The 24731-nt window shown below is 38.6% G+C and overlaps 5 protein-coding genes and 2 non-coding genes across 7 annotated transcripts; 1 reads left to right on the top strand and 6 right to left on the bottom strand.

The window, feature by feature from the left end:
- Nucleotides 1-3198: 3198 nt before the first annotated feature.
- LOC122295165 (probable CoA ligase CCL12) lies at nt 3199-4167 on the bottom strand. Its single transcript, XM_043104241.1, has 3 exons — nt 4025-4167; nt 3668-3875; nt 3199-3372 (listed from the first exon to the last, which is right to left on the bottom strand). The coding sequence occupies exons 2-3, from the start codon at nt 3833-3835 to the stop codon at nt 3259-3261; spliced, it is 282 nt and encodes a 93-aa protein (XP_042960175.1). The 5' UTR covers nt 3836-3875; nt 4025-4167; the 3' UTR covers nt 3199-3258.
- A 3203-nt stretch (nt 4168-7370) lies between these two features.
- Nucleotides 7371-9009, bottom strand: LOC122293245 (probable polyamine transporter At3g13620). The gene has a single exon (XM_043101768.1). The coding sequence runs from the start codon at nt 8956-8958 to the stop codon at nt 7540-7542; it is 1419 nt and encodes a 472-aa protein (XP_042957702.1). The 5' UTR covers nt 8959-9009; the 3' UTR covers nt 7371-7539.
- A 304-nt stretch (nt 9010-9313) lies between these two features.
- LOC122293873 lies at nt 9314-13476 on the bottom strand. The gene has a single exon (XM_043102313.1). The coding sequence runs from the start codon at nt 13474-13476 to the stop codon at nt 9361-9363; it is 4116 nt and encodes a 1371-aa protein (XP_042958247.1). The 3' UTR covers nt 9314-9360.
- A 2650-nt stretch (nt 13477-16126) lies between these two features.
- Nucleotides 16127-18081, bottom strand: LOC122295055 (probable polyamine transporter At3g13620). The gene has a single exon (XM_043104078.1). It carries the CDS (start codon nt 17795-17797, stop codon nt 16382-16384), a length of 1416 nt encoding a protein of 471 aa, XP_042960012.1. The 5' UTR covers nt 17798-18081; the 3' UTR covers nt 16127-16381.
- Nucleotides 18082-19312: 1231 nt separating this feature from the next.
- On the bottom strand, nt 19313-19384 carry TRNAG-UCC. The gene has a single exon. It is a non-coding gene; the product is annotated as a tRNA-Gly (tRNA).
- A 2637-nt stretch (nt 19385-22021) lies between these two features.
- On the bottom strand, nt 22022-22093 carry TRNAG-UCC. Its single transcript has one exon. It is a non-coding gene; the product is annotated as a tRNA-Gly (tRNA).
- Nucleotides 22094-23315: 1222 nt separating this feature from the next.
- LOC122293872 (phytoene synthase 1, chloroplastic-like) lies at nt 23316-24382 on the top strand. The gene is made up of 3 exons (XM_043102312.1): nt 23316-23640; nt 23946-23996; nt 24195-24382. Exons 1-3 carry the CDS (start codon nt 23316-23318, stop codon nt 24380-24382), a joined length of 564 nt encoding a protein of 187 aa, XP_042958246.1.
- Nucleotides 24383-24731: the final 349 nt, after the last annotated feature.

The following is a 24731-nucleotide window of genomic DNA, read 5'->3' as shown; positions in this document are numbered from 1 at the left end:
GGGATCACCGTCAACCTTGGTGAAATGTTCCCACGTCCACGATCTTTTTTTATTTGATCGTGGACGTGGTGGCTTGGCCCTCACGGATGGAGGTGGTACATTCGGCTCATCCCCAATACCCATCTCATCCTCCTCATTAAATGTACCCTCATCTTCTATATTTACCAGTAGTGGGAATCGACAACTTGCACATGAAGTTTGTGTTCTAGAAGTGGGTCTCGATCCCGGTGCTGGGGACGGCATTGTGGCATCTTGATCCTGTTCTGGGGTCCCATATGGTTCTTCCTCCACAGCTTGAAATCTGATACATATATAAAAGACCAAATTAATAAGTTTATTAAAAACACAATAAAAAAATCTGATACATATAATAGGTGATGCAATTGCTCCTTCGTGATGTTATATGGTTGTTTCCACTGAGACAAAATGCATTGATTGGTGTACGTGTATCTTGTACATGAATGAATTTTTTTTTTTTTTTATTTGTAAGCATTAGACTGTAAAACTATCAATGCATAAACAAATCTGTAAATAAAATAGATCTAGAACAGTGTTGGGATGGAGTGACTCAGAGATCTATAGACTTGGAAATGGTAAAATCACTAGTAATGGAATTGTTTATAAGTAAATGTTAAGATGGAGCCAGCTAGATCAAGTCTGTGGAGGAGAAAAGCAAGTAAAAACTAGAACAAGAAAAATTTGGAAAACCTCATGAAAATATCTTTTTGAGTTCTTCAATCCTTTCTTTTAAATATATATATATATATATATATATATATATATTACTGCAAAAAAAACTGTTAAATCATTTTCTTGTAGCCGTTTAAATAATCATATGCAGCCGTTTAAATACTTTTTACAACGATGGTAAGTGATAAAAAAAATCAGATTTCTTGTAGTTTGTATTAAAGCAGTATGTAATAATTAATATCATTGTAGTCATGCATGGATCACAACACGTACGTACGTATATATTTAATTTACTGGCAAATGTTTTCTAGACATTAATCGAAAGTGGTTTAATCCATATTGACGTGATCATTACTACAGATTCTTGCATGGTGAATGAGGCTCATGATCATCCTTCTAGCTAGTGATACCTAGAACAATTTAAGGTGTCTTCTTGATTATTAGATTGCTGTAGTTTTCAATATCTTTATCTCATGATAATTTTCAAAGAAGTTATATATATATATATATATATATATATTTATATATAATATACCATGTTTTCCTCATGATTTTTAGATTAATCTCTGTATTAATTTGGTTCTCTCTTGTTGACAAGTCTTTTACTTCCACTACACATTTATCTTTAATTTGACGTAGTTTAGTGTTTATCTTATATTCAAGCATGCATAGGCTTTATATAATATTTACTAATTTTATATATATAATAAGCTTGATTTTTGGGATTTTCTTATAATACAAGTAGAGCTGCCTGTGAATTTATATTTGAACTGGCCTAACCTTTAGTTATATATTTTTAGATTTTTAGTTAATGTATTATGTATATATATATATATATATAAAAATTAGGACATATATATTATAATGTATATATATAAAGTGGACCCCAACATCCACCAAACCAAGCCTGAAAATAGCCCATTGCCAAGGAAGTTTTTATCAACATTTTCTTTGTGACATTTCCACAAACAGGTTGCCTTCAATATCCAAAATCACAAACAAATAAAGTGCCGAAAATGAAAAACGGTTCCTCAATACATAATCATTTCACAACGTCGTTCACCATTCACAGAAAAATTCCAATTATCAAATAATCCGTTTAAATAAAATTCGGAATTGGAAATTTATCATTCGGAGTCACCTATATTTACCTTTTGGAAAAAACTGGTCGGATTTGGCACTGCGGCAGTGCGGCGACGGCTACCTCTGGCAGTCTACGACGGACGTAGGTCGGTGGGGGGCTGCGGCTTCGTGCGGTGTGCGGCGTGAGAGGTCTATGGAGGTGAGACTAGGGGTGTTCAAAATCGGTGAGACCGTGAGGCCTGAGGCAAGAAATCATTGAGAGGCAAAATCGGTGAGACCGTGAGAGCACTGAGAGGCAAAATCGGGGTGTTCAAAATCGGTGAGACCGTGAGAGCACTGAGAGCCGAGAGGCAAGAAATCACTCAATCTCACTGAAATCAAAATACTGTATTGTGATGGACGCCTGGTCGCGGTTTACACTTTGCAGTCGGATGCAAGTGGGCTGTGATTCAAAACGGCGTCGTTCTCATTTAAATGGAACGACGCCGTTCCAGTCAATAAAAAAAAAAAAAAATCCAGCTGCAAAACAACGTATTATTTTTTTTTTTAAAAGTCGGAATTCGGAAATCGGAACCAACGGGGGTACCGATTCTGATTCCGACTTCCGAATCTGAATCGGAATCTGAATCGGAACTATCCGACTCCGTTGGAGTCGGAATCGGAGCGGAAATCGGTCGGAATCGGAAGTCTCGGAATTTTGAACACCCCTAACTACAATCATAAATGTCATTCCTCATATTTCATACAATACTAGTCGCTGACTTGTGGAATGTACAAAAGCAGTTGAAGTTTTTAACGAATAATGTGTATTGTTCAGTAGTGAAATTAAAGTCATTTAATTAATATTAGTATATATGTGTGCCACATGAGTAAATTTCATTAGATGGCTATGTAATTAGAAATCAGTCTTGCAAATGATGAAATCATGAATATCTAAATTAAAAAGGGTACTAACAATAGCAGTTCTTTAGATGTAATACAGTTGGTGAGAGAACTAACAAGAACTAAGCTTCAACCAAGAGATTGTGATTTAAGAATGAATGAAGGGCAATCCTTTCGTTTCAAAACTGTTAGATTGTCCTCATTTAACTTTATTTTACCTGTTAAAAAAATTAACTGTTTTGCATTTAATGGTAAAATAAAGATATTTAGATTCAAGTTTTTGCATTTGTCAGAAGGCCATTGCAACTTGGAAGCCTCTTACACCTCACAATCTGCAACTCCATGACAATTGCAATATTATTTTATCATCACGGTTGAAGGGGTAAGAGCCTCAAAACTAATGCACTCCTATGTATTAATGTCATAAAAAACACGTACAGCAACCAAGGATTTCCAACTAGAGTTTTCATATATATTTCTAAATATATTTCTAAACCATTTCTTCTTATTCTATTCGTGCAGTTAGCATTCAAGCTGCCTCTCAAAATGCTCACATGATCAGATTCCTGAGATCTGATGCATCGACGATTTATGATGTTGCTGCTAAATTCTACTCCGAACTGAAATCTCGTGCTTCATTTGGTCCCTCAGCACCCTTCTCAGTAACTTATTAGAAGCTGTTCTGGGAAACTCCGGAGCAATCTTAACATAATTCACCTGTTAATTGGTTAAAGATCAGTTGGAGAAATGTAGATCAATAACTCAAAATAACATGTTCTCATTGGTGAGGACCGTCATGACTCATGGAATTGAAATCTGTCTCATCTCATCCACGTTATGATTTGAAATAAGCATCTGACACTTTTGGCAACATCATTGAATTTTCAATGAACACTACTTGGACACAGAAGTTCAAAGATGACTCTTGAATCTCAAGTATGAATTTTACCTGCAGGAATTATCAAATGACAGTAAGACTGATTAGGGAAAGGAATAAGCTTAAGAGTCAAACCTTGAACAAAGGATTGAGGTTGCTCTGGATGGCCCTTGAGAATGTAGTCTTCAGCTTGTCAGGTTCAGCATTAAACCCTTTCTTTAATACTACAAATACAACCAGCTGTTCTGGACCACCATTTACTGGTGCAACACTGATTGCAGCAGTCTCTGAGATGCTTTTCATCAGCACGATCACATACTCGCTCAATTTCAATGGAGCTGGTCTGCATACCAGATATATTCAGTGCCCAGCATTTAAAAATTAGCCCAAGCATACTGACTAAAGAATGTGATTATTCAGTTGAACAGGGTAATTGAACTATGATAGCATGTAGCAGGGTCATTGTTGAGCCATCAAATTAAAGAATGAGACCTTAATTCCTCCAAGGTTCATGGTGTCATCAGCCCTACCCTGTACAATTAAATAGCCTCCAACAGTTCTCTTAATGATGTCTTCATGCCTCCTTAGGTGCTGCCAATACATTTAAGGCAAAACAGTTTGTTCTTCTTTTCCTCTCTCTCCCTCCCCTCCTTCCCCTCCTCCACCAAAACCTTATCCTATTTGTCAAAATCGCCTTTCTCTCTCTCCGTTTTTGGGTCACCGTTCTCTCTCTCTCTCTCTCTCTCTCTCTCTCTCTCATCGCCGCCTCCTCTATCACCGAGGATGTTGAAAGAACCTAAGGTAACTCTTCTGTTCCATCTGTCTCCCTCTTTCTCTCTCTATGATTTTGTTGGACCCTCTCCTCACTTGTCTTTGTTTAGTTAGAGCATTGGCATTGGTTTGGCCAAATTTATCTTCAAATTTGGCCAATATCAACACTTTTTTACATTTGCCTACTTCATCAAAATTCAATCCTTACATTGGATTAGCCATTTATTCTCTATATAATAATAAAATATTACTAAATTAATAAATTTTTTATTTAATTTATTTTCTCACATTTTGTAATTCTACCAATTAAATGTTAATAATAATTATATTCTAGTTAGATTAATATTAAAAAAAGTATTATTAAATGTTAATAATAATAATTATATTATGTTACATTAATATTATTATATTATAATTAAATTAATATTAAAAAAGTATTATTAAATGTTAATAATAATTATATTCTAATTAAATTAATATTAGAAAAAGTATTATTAAATGTTAATAATAATTATATTGTATTAAATTAATATTACAAAAAAGTATTATTAAATGTTAATAGTAATTATATTCTAATTAAATTAATATTTAAAAAAGTATTATTAAATGTTAATAATAATTATATTCTAATTAAATTAATATTAACAAAATATTATTAAATGTTAATAATAATAATAATTATATTATATTATATTAATATTACAGAAAAGTATTATTAAATGCTAATAGTAATTATATTCTAATTAAATTAATATTAAAAAAAGTATTGTTAAATGTTAATAATAATTATATTATATTCAATTAATATTAAAAAATATTATTAAATGTTAATAATAATTATATTCTAAATGTTAAATGTTAATTATATTCTAATTAATTTAATTTATTTGTTTGGAATGATAAATTAATATTTTAATGTTTGATGAATAAGTAGTGGTCTTCCATCTTTAGCCAACCACTGTAGCAAAAGTCCAAATTATTTTAAACTTGCCCAATCCAATGTGAAGGATTTTTGAGCCAAATTATGTAAAATTTGACCAAGCATCTCATTTGGTCAAGCCAATGTGAATGCTCTTAGAGTTCCACTAGCTACTGTCACAACCCTCCACAAAATGAGAAAAGGCAGAGTGTTAGGGTTCGTAACATAGAGTCTAGACTAAAGAGAAATAAGGAAGACATGAGCCATGCAACTCTAGGTCTACCAACTCTCATATCTCTTTTATCTCTATTTATTCAATCCTCTTGCCGCCATATTTTTTTTAGATCTAAGCAAATATTACAGATTTTGTTTGGTTTGAGTATGGTTTTTTTAGTCAACTTATAGAAATTCAAACAGATTGTGGATTATATGTGAATTTGGAAAGTTTATACGAATTCATGAGACACCAACCGTGCAGCTCTGGGTCTACCAACTTTCAGATCTCTCTTCTCCATGTCTATTCAATCCTCTCACCACCATATAATTTTTCAGAAGAGATCTAGGCAAATATTACAGATTTTGTTTGGTTTGGTTCGATTTCATGCATGTATATTCATCTCCTTTTTTCATGTATATTGATCTTAAGAATTTTATTTTTATTTTTATTTTTATTCTTAAGAATTTTTTATTTTATTTTATCTTTTTACATCTAGACATGTATTACAGAATTTGTTTTGATTTGGTATGGAAAAGAGAGATTTGAGATTGGAACTTTGTTATAAAGGTAGGGATAAAACAGGAAAAAAACAATGGACAACAATAAAAAGAAAGATGTGAAGAGATAAGTGAAATACTGTAAAATTACACTTTATACAGTCGGTCAAAGGAATAAAAAGCACAAAACTATAAGAATCTTGGGAGGAACAGAGGGCAAAATTGGGAAAAAAATTATTGGACGAAAACAATGTTCATCCCCTATTGGCTTATTAGGAGGAGCATTATTCATTGTTTCCCAACTATTTCCTTCCCTTCTTTGGAATATGTAATTTGCTTCTTACCAAATAAAATGATTAAAAAAGATGCTATTATGATATTTGCTTAGGGAATGCTAATAAACGTCAAATACAAAAGGAAAATCACATCACAGAGAACAGAGGGGAAGGGGATAAGTGATGGATGAAGCCCAGGTCGAGCAGATCAGATGTATGGGCCATGTCAGCCCAAATCTGCAGGATCTTAAATGATGTAAACACTTCGACCAGCCCATCTAAAATGGGCCGAGAAGGATATATATATATATATATAATATTATGTATATATATATATTGGCACAATCAAGCCATCCTTAATATTTCCTTTTCGGGTCCAACGATTGTGCTCCATTGGTAAGATGGCCTCTTAATTCATAATTAGTGGAGAATATATATTCCTTTTTCTGATTTTTTTTTTTTTTTAATCGAGAAGAAAGAGATCTACCTGTGAGTTATATTTTTTTTAAAAGACAATGGTATTTGGATAATTTTCCGGATTTATGTTTTAAGTTGGGAGAAATTACTCAAGTCTTTGGGCCAGAATGCACCAATGTCTAGAAGGCAAACCACAGTCGCAAAATTAGTAACTAACCCTCTTTAACTTAAAGGGATTTTTGTGGTTTTATAGATTTTTCATGTCTTGTACTCCTATTTAGGAAACGAGCTGCCTTCATTGAGCTCATTGACATTGTTTATAGTATACACTTGGATTCAGCAAGTATACCTTGGAGCACTACTTCCTTTGTAGTAAGTCTATATGTAGCCTTTCCTGCTCAAATATAAGGAACAAACTATGCCTCTTGGAGCTAAATTATCCCTAAAATATCTGCATGATGAACTCCTGAAATTCAACTGTTTTTTAATGCGATAACAAGTTATGGATTCTACATCGTATAGACTCTGTCACAAGAGGCATAGTTCATGGACTATGCTCCAAAGGAAGAACTTCTCATGCATTTATATCACATATTCTTCATGTGGCAGCACATTGCCAGACTAAAATATATGCCTTTGAAGTTTTACCACCCTACATCCGTGCAGTCGCATCCTAGGCTCAGAAAGCACAACCAACCAAACTTATGAAGTCCACTAGTCAAATATAGTTGTACAGAATGCCTTTGAAATTATCTTGTTCTACATCATAATTAATGTTTTAGCAAATCAATTGTCCATGTCATTTGCAAAGCTATCTATCTCTACAACACCTGCATTTACCAGAAATACTGGTAAAAGAGGGAACGGAGAAAAATCTGCAGAAGATCAGTCAAGACCCATACAAATTACAATCATTGATTAGGGATCCCCTCCAAATCCTCATCTTCAATTTTTTCTCCAGCGTTGTTGAACTCGAGCCACGTCCTGGCCTTGCAAAATTCCATGAAGAAGTACCAAGCAATACCAGCCAATGTCAGCAGAGCACTTACCAAAAAAACAATGTTAGTAGCCACTGCCATTACATAGACCAAAAACCCGGATGGGATCAAGCACATAACCACCAGCCCTGGCAATCCCAGTGGAACTTTAAACGGCCTCTTCACTGCTGGCAACTTCCTCCTCAACCAAAGAAAAGATGAAAACTCCAATAGCATCCCCAAACTATACAAGAAATTAACTGAAGAAATAATGTTCACAAAACTCATGAAAGAAACTGCGAGTGTAATCAGTGTTGAGAGCAAAATTCCCACCCAAGGCGTCCTAAACCATGTGGATCTTGCACCGAAAATTCGCGGTAAAAAAGCTAAATCTGCCATTCCAAGAAGCTGGTATGCACAACTGCTCAATTGGGCCTCATAGAGTCCAATAACCGATAAAACTGCACCAATTTCAATCCAAACTTTCAACCACTTGCCAGCAATGATTTCTGCAGCATCTGCAAAATACCCATCAACCCAATCTTCTTGATGTAGAGGCATAGCCCCAGTTGCAGCCAGGAGAGGGATCAAATAAGCCAAACAAGTGAGCAAGCCAGCAGAAAACAGTGCCTTTGGGTATGTTTTCTGGGGTTGCTCCACTTCACCAGCTAAAGTACTAGCGTTGTCCCAAAAATTCAAGTTCCAAAAGAGGGTATTGAAAAACAATGTCCAGTCCTTTTGTACACCCTCCTGACCCAAACTGATCCACCTACTAGGATCAATTTTCGGAATTGCAACCAAAGACATTACTATAAAGGGCAAAAGTGAAACAACTCCTAGAGTTACCGCAGTGTACCCTACTATAGTCAGACCGGTATAGTTCAAAAAAGACAGCACCAAAGTTGAAAGAACTACAGCAAAATAGCGAGGTAGGCCGGATGAGAAAATTGGCAATACCAGCTTAAGATAGTCTACGCATAGAACTGGATATGATGCCAAGTTTATGACGCCGCTGAAGAACTTCCAGGATCCCATTAAGGAGCCCCAGAAGGGGCCAAAGGCGTGGTTGGCCCAGATGACATAACCACCATTGCCAGGGAAGGTGGTGGCGAGCTCGGCAGTGACCACGGCCTCCGGAATGCTCCATACGAAGGGGAAGATGAGGAAGCCAAGGATCGCAAAGAGTGGCCCGGCGGCCCCAACCGCAGACTCTTCACCGTAGGGGCCGCCGGCGACCTCAAAGTAGATGAGGAAGACGAGCGGTATTAAAGCTAGTTTCTTGGGACTTTTACTCGATGGTTCTTGTTGTTCGAGGAATGGCTGGGTATTCGGGGAGGAAGGGCAGGTTTCCATGGTTGTCCTTGGGCTAATGTTTGGTAGATTGCGCAGCCTGTGCTTGTGCTTAATTGATTTTCTCGATGGATTCCAACATGGTGGGGGCCATGTGACATGTGCATTATTATTATTACTTTTTTATGTCACATGTGCATGACTTAGCCATACTATAATCATTGAATTTGATCGAATTTAAATTTTAAATTTCCAATCAAATGCGACCTCACGAAATCATAATACCAGATGATGGAAACGAAGCTCATGCGTATTCTTTTTTTACTAATTTCTACCAACCTTTTTGACTCCTTGTCACTTGTTTTGGCTCTGAAGGCATTAGCCTTGGCTTTTAAAATACAAAATGACAAAATACATGTTTTTTTTTTTTGAAAGAGATCGAACTTTTCATTCCACAATAATTGATTACAAAGAATCATAACTGACAACTTGTGCAATACAGTTTGGAATTAAGCCCAGATCACACACATCAATTACATTGTTAAGGGCATCCTTGGCTAGTAAGTCTGCTGCCATATTAGAATCCCTCTTAGTGTGTATAATGTCCCAATAAGAGAAGGACTTCAGTAATGTTTTTGCATCTTCAATGATAAGACCTTCTTGGCTCCAATCCTCCTCAAAACTCTTCATCTTTCGAACCACCTGCAATGAGTCCCCTTCACAGATTATGTTGGTGAACCCATGGTCTTTGCAGAACTGAATAGCCACCATCAAAGCATAAGCTTCAGCAGAAAGAGGAGATAGATTGAGTTGTCTGTATGTCCTCACTGACCCGAGAACCTTGCCATTCCAGTCCCTGACCAGTGCACCAATTCCTGTCAGTCCCCTTGAGGTATCTAATGCAGCATCCCAGTTGAGCTTGTATCTACCCACTGGAGGTTTTCTCCATTTCTGCTCATTCTGTGTCCTACTAGTATCAAGATGGGTGCCGCCCTTGGTTCTGGTTAAGTGGTAGGCTCTATGATCATCCTTGGCCTTCTGGAGGATGGAAATGGGATGTCTGAATCCCTTACCATGAACAAACTCATTTCTTCTATTCCAGATGAGTCTGGCTATTAAGCCTGCCATTTCTAGTTCAGCTTTTGGGAGTTTTTCTGTTAGGTGAGCCCATATGTCTCTAAATTGATCACATTGCAAAGACATTTTCATGATTTTAATGCTAGCTTGGCCCCACACGTCTTTTGCAGCACCACATCCCCAAAGAGCATGCCCTGAGGTTTCCCTTTCAAGCTGGCATATTGGACATAAAAAGTGTTCACTCACCTTTCTTCTGTGTAGGTTGTCCATGATAGGGAGAGCTTCACTGCTGGCTTTCCAAAGGAAGTTTCTGACCACATTAGGGACTTTTAGTTTCCATATTGATTGCCAGTTTTCACAAAAAGCATGGTCTTTTGAGGTCCCACTTTCTTTTAGAGAAGAAATCTCCTTGTGGAGATGATATGCACTTTTCACAGAGAAAAGGCCATTCTTTGTCCCACCCCATATAATTCTGTCCTCTCTGTTTCCCAAACTAATGGGAATGGCTCTAATAAGGTCTATCTCCTGCTGGGAGAAATACTTGGTGAGTGTTTGATATTTCCAGCTTCTTGACCCAGGTTCAATAAGATCAGATACCCAAGTAATATCAGCAGCACCACTGATTCTGTTTGTTGCTGCCAAGGAGATTTGTTTTGGGAGCCATCGATCCTTCCATACATTAACTGAACATCCATTGCCAATCCTCCATACTACTCCTTCCTTTAGAAGCTTCAGTCCTTCCACCATACTCCTCCATGCTAGAGATGGTCTGTACCCCAGTTTTGCATTCAGCAGGTTGCTTGAGGGGAAATACTTCTGTTTCAAAACTTGAGCTGAGAGGGAGGTTGGTTTTGTGAGAATGTTCCAGCCTTGCTTTGCTAGTAGGGCAAGGTTGAAACTGCTAAAGTTTCGAAACCCCATCCCTCCCTGGTCTTTGCTATTGCTTAGTTTACACCACTTTACCCACTGAATTTTGGACTGGTCCTCATTGAAACCCCACCAGAATTTCCTTACCAGCTGATCCAATCTCTTTACTATGGATTGAGGCAGTAAAAAGATCCCCATTGTATAGGTAGGGATGGCTTGAAGAACAGATTTGATCAGAATTTCTTTGCCTGCTGAAGATAGACTTTTTGTCTTCCAGTTTGTTATCTTTGCCCAGGTTCTATCAATGAGTCCATGGAATGCAACTGTTTTTGCTCTCCCAATCATAGCTGGTAGTCCCAGGTAATTTTCAAGAGAAAACTTTGGTTTTAAACCAGCTATGAGCAAGAGGGTCCTCTGGTTTTCTAAAGGGGTATTCTTACTAAAGAATATTGAGGACTTCTCCTTGTTCAGCTTTTGGCCCGAGCCTCTCTCATACATCTCAAGGATCCCCATCAATCTGCTCCATTCAAGTGAGTTGGCCTTGCAGAAAATCATACTGTCGTCAGCAAAGAAGAGATGGCCAACCTTTTGGGGTCCTTTTCCAATGGGGACACTAGAAATGCTGCCAACACTTTCAGCCTTATGCAGCATGCATGATAAGGCTTCTGCACATAGTATAAATAGGTAAGGGGATAGAGGATCCCCTTGCCTTAGCCCTCTCGAAGGTTTGAAAGATGCTTGAGGTTCCCCATTGATGAGGATTGAGAAAGATACTGAGGAGATACTTTTTTCCACAAGGGAGATCCAGTTTTGGTGGAAGCCCAGCCTGCTCATCACAGAGTATAAGAAAGACCACTCGACACGATCGTAGGCCTTGCTCATGTCTAGCTTCAAGGCCATGTAGCCTGACTTCCCCTGCATTCTAGTAGACATAGTGTGGAGTGTTTCATATGCCACCAATATGTTATCCGTGATAGATCTACCTGGGACAAAAGCACTTTGATTGGGGGAAATAATGTCAGGCAGTACAATCTTTAATCTATTAGAGAGCATTTTTGCAACAATTTTATAAATAACATTACATAAGCTGATAGGTCTAAAATCAGGAACTCTCTTAGGGTCTTTGGTCTTAGGAATTAGAGTAATGAAAGTTTCATTGACCCCTTCCAAAGATCCCCCATCATTAACTACATTAAGAGCAAAACTGGTTACTTCCTTGCCAATAGTTTCCCAATGGGATTGGTAGAAGATGGCTGGGAAACCATCAGGGCCAGGCGATCCCAGTGCTTTCATTTGAAACACTGCAGATTTGACCTCTTCTTCTGAAAAAGGTTGAAGCAGGACTTCATTCATCAATGGAGTGACCTTTGTGGGAATGTCCTCCAAACACCTTCCTATGTCACATGGGTTAGAAGAGGTGAATAAATCTACGAAATGAGTGGTGAATACTTCCCCAATCTGCTGCTTCTGGGTGACCAGGTTATCATTTGAGTCATAAATCTGGGATACTTTGTTTGTCTTCCTTCTTTGAGAGGCATGCAAATGATAGAACTTAGTATTCCTATCTCCATTTTGCAGCCAATGCTGTTTGGCCCTTTGTTTCCATTTTAGTTCTTCCTCACCTAGTGATTGTTCTATTTCCTTTTGAAGGAGGGTGATTGCTTCCACCTGGTCTCCTTGATTGGTATCTTGCAAAATCTCCAGCTCCTTCATCTTCCTTTTTATGTCCCCTGTGGCCTTGTTGGAGGCAGCTCCCTTCCATCTCTTTAGAGCCAGGCTGCAGTTCAAGATTCTTTTGTGCATGCTGGTTGCAGCATCATCTCCCATTGCCACTTTAACCCACGCCTCTCTAATTATGTTGGATATCCCATCTTTCACGTTCCAAGCTGCTTCAAATCTAAATAGATGAGTGTTGCATGGCCTTCTGCTAGCAGTGTTTTCCACGTGGATAAGGAGGGGGGAGTGGTCTGACTTAATAGCAGGAATAACTTGACAGTAAGACTCAGTAAAGCAATGCATCCAGTTGTTATTTGCCATGGCTCTATCAAGCCTTTCCTTAGTAAACTCATCCTCTTTTCTGTTGTTGGACCATGTAAAGAAAGGGCCTTGAGTCTGAATTGGGTTCAAAGAACAGTCCATGATGGCATGTCGAAATGTTTCCATTTGTTTATAAGGTCTGGGACAGCCACCTTGTTTTTCATTTTGGCACAAAAGTTCATTAAAATCTCCACAGCACAGCCAAGCCATAGATGGGTGCGGCTTGAGGGATCTTAAAAGTTCCCAACTCATATGTCTTTTTGCTGTTTCTGGGTGGCCATAGAAGCCAGTGAACAGCCATGGAGGGGTTTCTAGGTTTGGAATTATCTGGGCACTTATGTGCCATCTTGAGTAGTTGAAAATGGACACATTAACCTTGTTGTTCCACATTAAAGTTAATCCACCACTACTGCCTACACTGTCTATCACCAAACAGGATTCAAATTTCAGTAGCTTGCAGATTTCTTCCATTCTACTTTTCGAGCACTTGGTTTCCATTAGGAAAACCAAGTTGGGGCACTTGTCCTTAACCAACATGTTAAGGATGTTAACTGACCGAGGGTTCCCAAGCCCTCGGCAGTTCCAACTTAGGCATCTCATTGTGGTTGGTGGTGCTGCCTAGCAGCCACCACCTTACACTCAGGTTGCATCCCCTTAGTGGGGACATTAAGCTTGGCCTGTTTAGAAGCATGACCAAGTAGAGAAAGTGTACCTGGCTCCACTTTCCTCTTTGTTGATCCACTAGTTGGTGCTCCTGGGGAGGTCAGAGAATCACTAGCAGCAGATTTTCCTCGTGCCCTCCTCTTCCATGAAGCTTGTTGTCTCGAGGCAGCCAATATTTTCACCTGCTGGTCCAAGAATAGGTCCATTGATTTGATGTGGCTAGCTAGGGAGCAGCTAGCCTTTTGGGAAGCCACGAGGGGACCACCATTTTGACCTTTTCCACAAGCCTTTACCTGTTTTATCTCAGGCCAACTCAGACTTTCCTTTTTTGGTGACCTGATATTTTGTTTTGGCACAGGTTCCGTATTGGGGATCAACAGGCTGGAGAAAGACGTGTTCTGCTTTTCCTCTTCCATAGCCAAGTCAGGTTTTGGGTTGTCTTGCGGCTCCTCTTTCCTTTGGTTTTCACTGACACCATCCATATTGGGCTTTCCCACCTTCTGTTCACTGTTTTCTGGGTTTTGGTCTGCAACTTTGGGTTCCATTTTTGCCCTCGTCCCTGAGCTTCCATTGTTGCCCTGCACTACACCACCATAACGTTTTGCTTCAGCCCCGAAAGCTCTTGTAGAAGGGGCCCTGAGCCAGGCACCATATTGGCTGTTTATTCCCAGGTTTGTACCGCGGTTAGACCCCTGGCAATTAAGGGTATGAATGATTGCCCCGCAACCAAAACAGAAGGAGGGGAGTCGTTCATACTTAAAAGGGATCCATCTACGGACACCATTAGCCAAGAGAAATTTGCCTCGTATAAGAGGTTTTGTAATGTCAACCTCTACTTTGGCTCTCAGGATACACCCCCATCCACAGCCCCCTGCATCTGTCTCTACGTGGTGCATCCTTTCCATTCCCGAAAACAGTTCAGCTCCCACCTCCTTTGTCATGCATGCCATAGGCATGTCGTGAGCCTGGACCCAGAAAGTTTCTCTGGTGAATGTGAGGTCTTTTAAAGGAACCAAGCCATCAATCTCTTGCATGCACACTAGGCTCCTATCAAAGGTCCAAGGTCTCCCATGCAAGACTTTAACCTTATCCTGTTCAAACTGGAACTCCACTACTACTTTGTTTTCCCCCTCATCTTTGAATTGAATCCATCCCTCTGGACGCCAGACCTTGGACATAGTTGCTCTGAAAGCCTCTCTGTTCACCACCCTGTCTGCATTGATCTTCATAATGAGGCACCTCTTGCCTTTGTTGACCAGGGATTGTAGAGCTTCGTTCTTCACCTTAACTGACTCTGCTTCCTGTTCTGTTAACGTAAAGCCTTCCCATAGGGTGTTGAGCTCCTCTTCCATTCTGCTTTGCTCTTCAAACTACGTTGAAGAGACTACCCTTTGCACAGCAAAGACTCACCTCACCTCAGGAGAGAGAGGACCAAGTAAGACACCTTTGATGAACCAGATCATGACAAAATACATGTTGATTAGATGAAAGTGTGTAGGTGAAATTTCGTGCATTTGTCATAAATACAAGTATGAGCCCAACATGGGCAACCATGTTGCATATTTGTGAGGCACAGTTGAGAACAACTGTTAGGTGGTCCTCAGAATATAACCTTCCAACGTTTATTAATCATTTCCTGCTATTCCAAAAATAGCATCAATATTTATCAACCAAAATTCTTGAAATGGAACATGGGTATTGCTTTGTATTGTAGGAGTAGTTTACATTGGATTGGACCCAAGTCCGGCATACACTACATAATCGTGGGTGTTCAATTTTCAACCGATTGGATGAGAAGCAAGAGAGACATATCTGTGAGTATTACATATGGAGGAGTGAGGGCTGAATAAGACCACCTAACAGTTTTACTCAACTGTGCCTCACAAATATGCAACATGGTTGCCCATGTTGGGCTAGTACATGTATTTATGATGAAAGCACGAGATTTTACACCACACATTTTCATCTAATCAATATGTATTTTATCATTTTGTCATTCTATTTAAATACACATATTTAAATATTAAGATAAAATGACAAAATTGACAAAGCACATATTAATTAGGTGGAGATGTATGGTGTAAACCTCTAGGTATAATTTCTTGAACAAAATATTAGAGGCATAGACAGTTAGACACATGATTTTAGCTGTACAGTATATATGATATGATATAACTTTCAGGACGGACTTGTGTCCAAGCTGCACCAAGTCTCACACGAAAATCAGATTCGAGGAGCCAACTGGGGAAGGGGGAACTGGACTTTCAATTATTTTCCCATGTTGCTTTCAATGCAATTTTGGCCAAATAGCCTGGTTCACACTAGGTTGAATTTCTGCTCGGCTTTAACCCATAATTAATATCTAGATTTTTTTTTTTCCTTTCGTAAACTACAATACACGTCCAATTAAAAGATTTTTCAATAAGAATTCCAAAAAAATAATTAAATAATATCTAGATTTAGGTTTACAGATTCCATGTATCTTCCACTATCATCATGTGAAACTATATTATTCCCATTCCATATATGTATGCTCGCATTCTGATTCACCTTATATACAGCTGTAACTGCTACCAATGTCACCATATAAAGCAATCAGAAAATTGATTTCCCATAAATATTAGCTTACAGAAATAACTGCAAACGGAGCAAGAGATTATAACAATTACAGTTGTGAAAGAGACTAGTCTTCTTTACATATAATCTGCAAGTAGGACCATTCAGTTGTGGATCTCAAAGCCGAGTGCCCCCACGCCAACATGAACTTCCTTGCCCAGGACAAAAAAGCTTCAAATTCCACAGATACAGATATTTCATGTCTGTTTAATTGACATGTCAAAGGTCATAAATGAGTAACATCCCCCTCCTGGTCATTTTCTTCAAACCCAATTTCTTCCCCACCAATGTTGAACTGAAACAACTTTTTTGACTTGCAGAGTTTCATCAAGTAGTACCAGCCTACCCCAGCAACAGTCATTATTCCACTCACTAAATAAACAGTCTTTGTAGCAATAGCCATTATAACTATAAGAAACCCAGATGGTATCAAGCACATGAGCACCAGCCCCGGCAACCTCAATGGAACCCGGTATGGTCGCTTCAACGTTGGCAATTTCCTTCTCAACCAAATAAACGAAGCGAACTCTAACAACATGCTCAAGGAATACAGGAAATTGGCTGAGGATATGATGTCTGTGAAATCCATATATGAAACCCCCAGTGAAATCAGAGTTGACAACAAAATCCCAACCCAAGGGGTGTTGAACCATTTAGACCTCAAACCAAAAAACTTGGGCAAAGATCCTATATCCGCCATACCCAGAAGTTGGAAAGCACTGCTGCTTAGTTGTGCTTCGTATAGCCCAATTGCTGATAACACAGCACCAACTTCAAGAAAGATCTTCAGCCATTTCCCGGCAATCATTTCTGCAGCTATGGCCATAAACCCGGATTCCCATTCGCTTTGGTTCACGGAGAGAGATCCTGTCACGGCCAAAAGTGGAAACAGATATGCCAGGCAAGTGAAAATCACCGCAACGAAAAGAGCCTTCGGATATGTTTTCTGGGGCTTATCAACTTCTCCGGCTAGAGTGCTGACATTATCCCAGAAATTCAAGTTCCAGAAAAGAGTGTTGAAAAACAAGTTCCAATCTTTTTTCACACCTTTCTGCCCCAAACTGATCCATCTATGAGGCCGAATCTTGGGGAGTGCAATCAAGGTCATCAATATAAAAGGCAAAAGTGAAACAACAGCAAGTGCCACAGCAGCATATCCAACGATTGTCAAACCAGTGTAATTAAGAAAGGAAAGGCCTAAAGTTGAGCCCAAGATTGAAAGGTACCTAGGAAGGCCAGATTCCAAAGCAGGGATTAATCGCTTCAGGTAGTCTATACAAAGAACTGGGAAGGCAGCGATGTTGATGACACCACTGAGGAACTTCAATGTTCCCATGAGAGATCCCCAGAAAGGACCAAAGGCACGCTCAGCCCATATGACAAAGCCACCGTTGCCAGGAAAGGCGGTGGAGAGCTCAGCGGTGATAAGGGCCTCTGGGATACTCCATATGAAGGGGAAGATGAGGAAACCGAGAATGGCGAAGAGGGGTCCTGCTGCTTTCACCGCAGGTTCCTCTCCATAAGGGCCACCGGCCACTTCAAAGTAGATGATAAAGATGAGTGGTATGAGGGTCAGCTTCTTTGGGTCTGGACTGCTTGTTGTCGTCGCCGCCAGGGTGGAGACAGGGAGTTGCTGAGGCATGTTTACCGGTTTTCTCGAGGTTATGCTGGAACTGGAAGTGATGAATTAGACATATGCCAGAATGATCAAGATGCAGGAATATTGGTAACGGAAGTTGAGGCCTATAAAGGAGGGCAACCGGGGCAAAGGACCTGATCGATCTATAAAAGGCTATATAAGCCACACGTTTGTGCAAGGAAATGGAATAAATGAGTAGATTTATACACGAGATCTATTGCCAGTTAATATAAGATGTTATTGTCAGAGGGCCGACGAAATAATTTGGAAGGTACTGTTGTGATCAGTATACATAAAATTATTTTGAAGGATATTCTACTCGGTGTGGGTGGTCAAAATAGTCAGCTCGGTTGAATCCTATAAACATAGAATCTATTCGCATTTTCTAAGGTCTTTTTTAATAAGGAGCATGCGGAACGTGGGTTGTGTTTTCCGGATTTATGTGATGCCGTTACTTTGGGCAATGGTGATGATCGAATGATAGCATTATCAAGGGAAAGATGTCTTTAACTACGCGTTTTACTTGTAATCAGGTAAAAATACGTAGCAACGTGAGTGCACGTTTGGAGTGAGTCTTGTTTGTTTAATACTAGTTTGTGGGTAGGAGCAGACATGTCTCTTTCTTACATTCCTTTTCTTGTTTCCTATCTCTTTTTCTAATCTTTCATTTCATTCCCTAATTTTGGAATATAATATATGATAGTTTTGGGTAATTTATCCCCAATTTTATTATTTTAAAGTAGGTATGAATAAACACTAGAGAATCGGTTCATGAAAGTTGTAAGCCTCTCAGTACACCAATTTAAAGAAGAATGGAAGCTTATTCAGTCAAACAAACAGAGCACAGCTGCTTCTAGACTTCTCTAATAAAATAATGGCCCATGGATAAAAGGTAAAACCCCTGGCAAGATGATAAAAAGATTAACTAGAACAACAAAAGTTATGCACAAGAGAAGAGTGAAAGATTTCATGCTACTGTTTGTGTGATTCCAATTTTGTTACAACTATCATCGAACGGTTGCAATCTGCTCTGTTATCTTACATGATGGGTCCTATCCCAATTTTTTGTAAGATAAAATGGCTCAAAGAGGCAGAGGACCCCTGACAATGTATATGAGAGAGGCACAGAGGCAAGGGAAAAACACCGTGAACAGCTTGATAAGAGAAGATTTGAGAGAGCACCGGAAAGCAAGCAAGAAAGGAAAGGGAGTAAAAGCGCCATTATAGAGGCTATCTATAGAAGGAAGTACCAAAAGAGAGGATTGGGGACTCATATTCATATTAGAAAAGACTATTCTCTGAGACACTCGGGGTTTTGAAGTGGAGTTCGGGCTAGCTAGTTCAAAGCCATTGGGTTAGCATGTTGTAACTGAGATCTGCTCTGTATCAATATTGAAGAGCTCATAAAGTCTGTTTGCATCTTATGTTAGTTTTGCCACTACAGCTCTATCAAGAAAATCGTGGCAGTAGCAATTTCAGTCAAGAGTTACAGCCTTTCTCAGAAGCATTAAAAGCAAATGCGTTTGCCGGGAGTCGAACCCGGGTCTATTGCTTGGAAGGCAATTATCCTAACCGTTGGACTACAAACGCCATCTGGAAGACATCGTTTTGCTTCTTTATAAAAGTAGAACCATAACTCCAGTGCAGCTATGGAGCCGCTTTCTCGAAGGCAAACAGAAGAAGGATCCACACCCAAACTGGACATTTTGGCTTCAGTATCCTCTTAGTATTTTTCCCGATGCTTGTAATTTGTACGAGTGTTCAATCCACTTTCAGCTTACCTGATTTGACAATGTTTAAGGCTATTTGAATTCGATATAATCTGTCATAAAAACGGTGCTAGTTTTGCCAATAAAAACCAGTCACCCCGGTGTGATATGTTAAACTTATGGAGTACTGTTGTATGCAATTGATTTCACGTACCTTTAGACCATATAAACCAGTCATGACTCCCGGTGTGATACGTTAAACTTTGGGAGTCCTGTTGTATGTAATTGATTTCACATACCTTTAGACCATATTGTGTAAATAGTTAACAATATTGTCATATTGTATAGTGCACATTGTCATTACGCTTGAATATGATAATATGACGTGATATGATACCCATCATTTTGTTTCTTAGAGCTGTTCAAGATACGATGCCAAATCAATGTCACCTATGAAAACTGAAGTAATGCGTACGTGCATGAGTCGAATGCGCGTTGTTGCTTTTAATGGTAAAGGGTTTGTTGGAAACAAAGTCGGTAGTGAATGACTTATGACGGTGGTTGGAATATGATATGTGGTACTTTTGGTGCTTATGGCTCTGCCCTTGTTTGTAGCCTTGGAGGTAAATATTATAAGAGATCCTTAGCAAGAAAGCTCTTCCCTTTCATTGAGTAAACTTCAGGTTCTAAGCAAAGTAGATCCTGGTTGGTATGTCTGTCGATCCTCTGCAATGATTTTATCTTTCTGTAATTTCAATACAGCTCCGAAAAAAGTGATTCTAGTGCATATCAAAGTTGGAAGTAGCTCCAGGATTGTGTGTCTTGAAGTGATTAAACAACTGCAAGGGATATGAAACAGGCAATATCAAGGGTGCACGCCCCAAATAGTCACCAGAATCCATTTCCTTGGTTTTATGTTTCTACTTCTACTTCTGTAGAGGCTACCTTCTGATTTGTATTCCAAGAAATGGCCACAAGTCACTGGGAAGTGTGAAGTGTTCTCTAAGGTTATTATCTTACTTCGATTATTATATCTATAAGGAGGGTTTTTAGCAGTTCTATTCTAACAAGGTTGAAGTGATTTAAACCATTTGCTTTATATTCTAACAAGGTTGAATTACTTCGTAGTTTTTTTTAATATTCGAGTAAATTAATAGTCTTCTGCCCAGATTTTCAGGTCTATGCAAAACCTTCCCGTATCTTGCCAGCTTTCTGCACAGAAAACTCAGCAGAAAAGTTTTCTTACTTTTTTAAAGGAGGATAGATCTCAGTTTTACCAAGTACTAGCAGCATCTATGGCTCAAATCTGTGTGACTTTAAATGACTTGTTTATGAACTGACTTCACTCCAGAGTCATGGGATTTCAAATGAGGAAAGGACAAGGGAATGATTTGAGGCTCTCTCTGCTACTTTATGATGCTGTCTAATCTTTGTTGGTACATCAGTCCCATCCTTGTATATGTTGATATTACAGACGTCTGTTGATGGTTGACCAGCTCTGGTCCCAGCGTATATTTCAACAAAGAAAGAAAGGACCAATCGAAAGTTTGGGGGTTGAAGGACTCAATATCAAGTGTGGTACCAGGGATTGGTTTTCCATACTCATTTTGAAGTATAGCTATGGAGCTTTGCCCTTGGCATTGACGCCAAAAGAACTCACTCTTCGCTGGTATGATGAGCATGTAAAGTCGCTGGGGTGTTAGCAAAATTAAAGTTCATGCCACTGGCTCCAAAGGTTAACAAGTAATATGCCAGTTCTGTTTCACACAATGAGTGGAAGGGCAGGGAATTATTAGTATGTTTAGAACCGAATTTGTGTCACCCATCTTTATAATTCCAGTTCTATTTCCCACAATGCTATAATTCTGCATAATTCCAGCTGCAGAATGTTGCAGAAACATGAAATCAATGAAAAATGACACCAAAACAATACAACCCAGAGTCTTTCCTAAACATGAAACTGAAGAAACTTCAAAGACATGCAAAACAAAGAGAGGGCTGAAAACAAAATAGATGGAGGGGGTAAATATGATAAAGAATGAAATGAGAAGAGAGAAAGAGACAATAAATTATTTTTAGATTAGTAGATAATAGAACCTAAATCTGACGAATTAATATAGCAAAAATGTAAAATGGGTCATTTTTTTTTATATACATATTCTAATAGAGATGATTTTTGTTCAAGTTATTAATCATTTTGCATCTAATCCATAGGAATGCTCCTGCTTACCATAACTCATTTCCACCGCTCATCCAAACAACATCACGACTCACTCACTGCTTGAGGAGTTTTGAAATCTGAAAAACAGAGTTCCAAATCATCACTGACCTGATTGAAATTGAAGAGTATGCATACCCACCCTCGTACTTGCATAGGCGCTTTCAATTCCCCATCCACCTCTAAGTGCGCCTAGCATTGAGCCACCCACACCTTGTTGGTCAGATTAGGAATTAAGAGAATGCCTCACATTATGGGCCTAGCTAATGGGCCATTTCCAAAAAAAACAAAATCCTAATGTGCGTTTGCCGGGAGTCGAACCCGGGTCTATTGCTTGGAAGGCAATTATCCTAACCGTTGGACTACAAACGCTCGCAGGATAAATCATCGAAACTAGATTATTTATTTGCAACATCTATATGCTCCCATAATTAATATCCACTTGGAAAGCAACTTCAACACTAGGAGGACAAAAACATGGGAAATGAAATATAAAAAAGGTTTTGAGGGGGGAATCAGAGGGGATCAAGATTCTAAGACCAGGCTGCACAATACAAGACAGATTTTGGAACAATGCCGTGTTGGTGAGTACATGAAAAATATTACATCTTTGTAAAATACATTATTCCCTTTCACCATATAATCGTATATTCGTCTTTATAATATAGTAGAAAATACAACATCTGCATTGCATACTCCACCATATCGGCATCTAAGCATCTTGGACCATTTAGGCTGCACAAAACCATCCCTTTTCAAATAATTCTACAACTCCCTAATTTTTATTTTTTATTTACTGGTTTATTTGAAGTATCACACTTCCTCGTTCCATCCCATGTTACCAAACATGTTTCACTTTTTCAACATCTCGGATCATCAACAGATGGAGATTACTAGTTTGTTACCTTAAAAGGGTACCAGCATTTGAATCATATTATTTCACCGGCCTTTAATGTGAGATCATTATCTTATACCAGCCAACCGGCATCATTGTAAAACACGTTGTGAGACCATTCTCTTTTTCCAAAGAAGCTAGAGAGTTTCAAATTCAAACAATGATATATATATATATATATATAGAACATTGCACAGGCTACATTATTAAATTACTAGCCATCTTAAAGCATATCAGTTTGTGAGTTTATTTTTCTGAAATCTCTTTGTGACCTTTCGCATATTTAAGACATTTTGGCTTTTCAATTGACAGTTGACACTAGAAACCTGGAAATATAGACTTATAGTAACAAGTTTGATTGCTTTGTTATTGGGCTATTTGCATTATATATATATATATATATAACAACACACAGAATGGGATCCTCTCCATTTGTTGACAAATTAAATTGTCAAAAAACCTCATAGTTTGCATTAATTGATATTATCTATTTTACTTAAAATGAAGAGGATTCTTGTCCCACCAAACAAGAGAGAGAAATTTACTTCATATCCCGGAGAAAGCATCGATATATTTGAATTATCTAATCCCACATGCTTAACACTCAAGAGGGAGTCCTGGTTTCCTCATAAGAGTATTTGACATTTCTCTCTTACCCGCTCGACATTTAGAAAAAAAGTAACAAGAATTAAGTGCCAGATGTATTCAATCTATTCTGTTGCAGTTAAGCCTTGCATCAGGGTGAGCAATGGCAAATGCCCCTCTCGAAAATCAATTATTGCAAGAGCTGAAGTCACTGTGGCTCCCCAGCACAGGACCACACGCATTTTCCCTTTGTTGTCAAAGGATGGCATTCCTCTTGCTGATTTACATGTACAGGAAATTATAGAAAGGCAGTCTCAGAATAACATCTTGGCCAGGGAAGATCCTTGTAAAAAGCCACGGTTCCACCCTACGTTTCTTGAAGAATCATACGAAAAGTGCAGGAACATTTGTGCAGAATATGCCAAGACCTTCTATCTAGGTCCAACTCCATTTCCCTTCTTTCATCAGTTTTGACTTATCCAAAATATGTATGATGTCTTGAATTCTAACTGACTAGAATTTATTGTAAGTCATCAAATCTTATTTGAAAGGATTCTTTGATTCTCTTAGGATGTATGAAATCTGATATACTGCAAACAGATTCCCTACCCAAAAAAAAAAAATGAGAAGGAGAACATGTGCTTGCGTGTGTATGGACATGTCTTCCAGACCCGGCCATGCTTTCTAATCTCGTCGAAGTTTCATGAGTTTTGATACAAGTGTTGGTATACTGTCTTGATGTAGGAACTTTGCTAACGACCGAGGAACGACAGAAAGCCATATGGGCAATATATGGTAAGGATGTATCCTGGAATTTGCTTATTTTTAATCTTTGCGATGACAATAAGATATCATGTCCACATTTATCGATGCAATACAACCCACTGCAAAAGTAACACGAACCATTTTGGCACAGATCATTCCTCTTAAATTAATGCTAAAACTGACAACAGAAATTACTCTGGTCTTTCTTTGAAAATTGCTACTCTGCAGTCTGGTGCAGGAGAACAGATGAATTGGTCGATGGCACTAATGCTGGTTATCTAAGCTCTGCTGCTCTTGATAGGTGGAAAGAGAGACTGCAAGAAATTTTCGATGGACGCCCTTATGATATTCTCGATGCTGCATTAACTGATACAGTTTTCAAGTTCCCTCTGGACATCAAGGTGGTTAGAATGTGAATGTCTGCCTTTTAATCATTTTATATTTAATAGATCCATTTCTTAGTGCACTGATGTACTGTTTTGCAAGTTGCCTTAATAAAATGTCAACTTCTTAGTGCATTGCTAGTAAAAATAATTTCTTACGAAAACTCATGGATTCCGTTGTGCTAATGAAAATCATTCCATAAGAAAAGAATAAAAAAACCATTATTAGTTTCACTTAACAAATTTTTCTTATTCTTCAATCATAGCCATTCAGGGACATGATTGAAGTGAAGGAATGAGAATGGGATACAAGGAAAAGTTGCTATGAGAACTTTCAAGAACTCTACCTTTACTGCTACTACGTAGCCGGAACTGTGGGCCT

Source organism: Carya illinoinensis, chromosome 14 (assembly GCF_018687715.1).
Source record: "Carya illinoinensis cultivar Pawnee chromosome 14, C.illinoinensisPawnee_v1, whole genome shotgun sequence".
Classification (NCBI taxonomy): Eukaryota; Viridiplantae; Streptophyta; class Magnoliopsida; order Fagales; family Juglandaceae; genus Carya; species Carya illinoinensis.
This window is presented reverse-complemented; position numbering and strand designations above follow the sequence as displayed.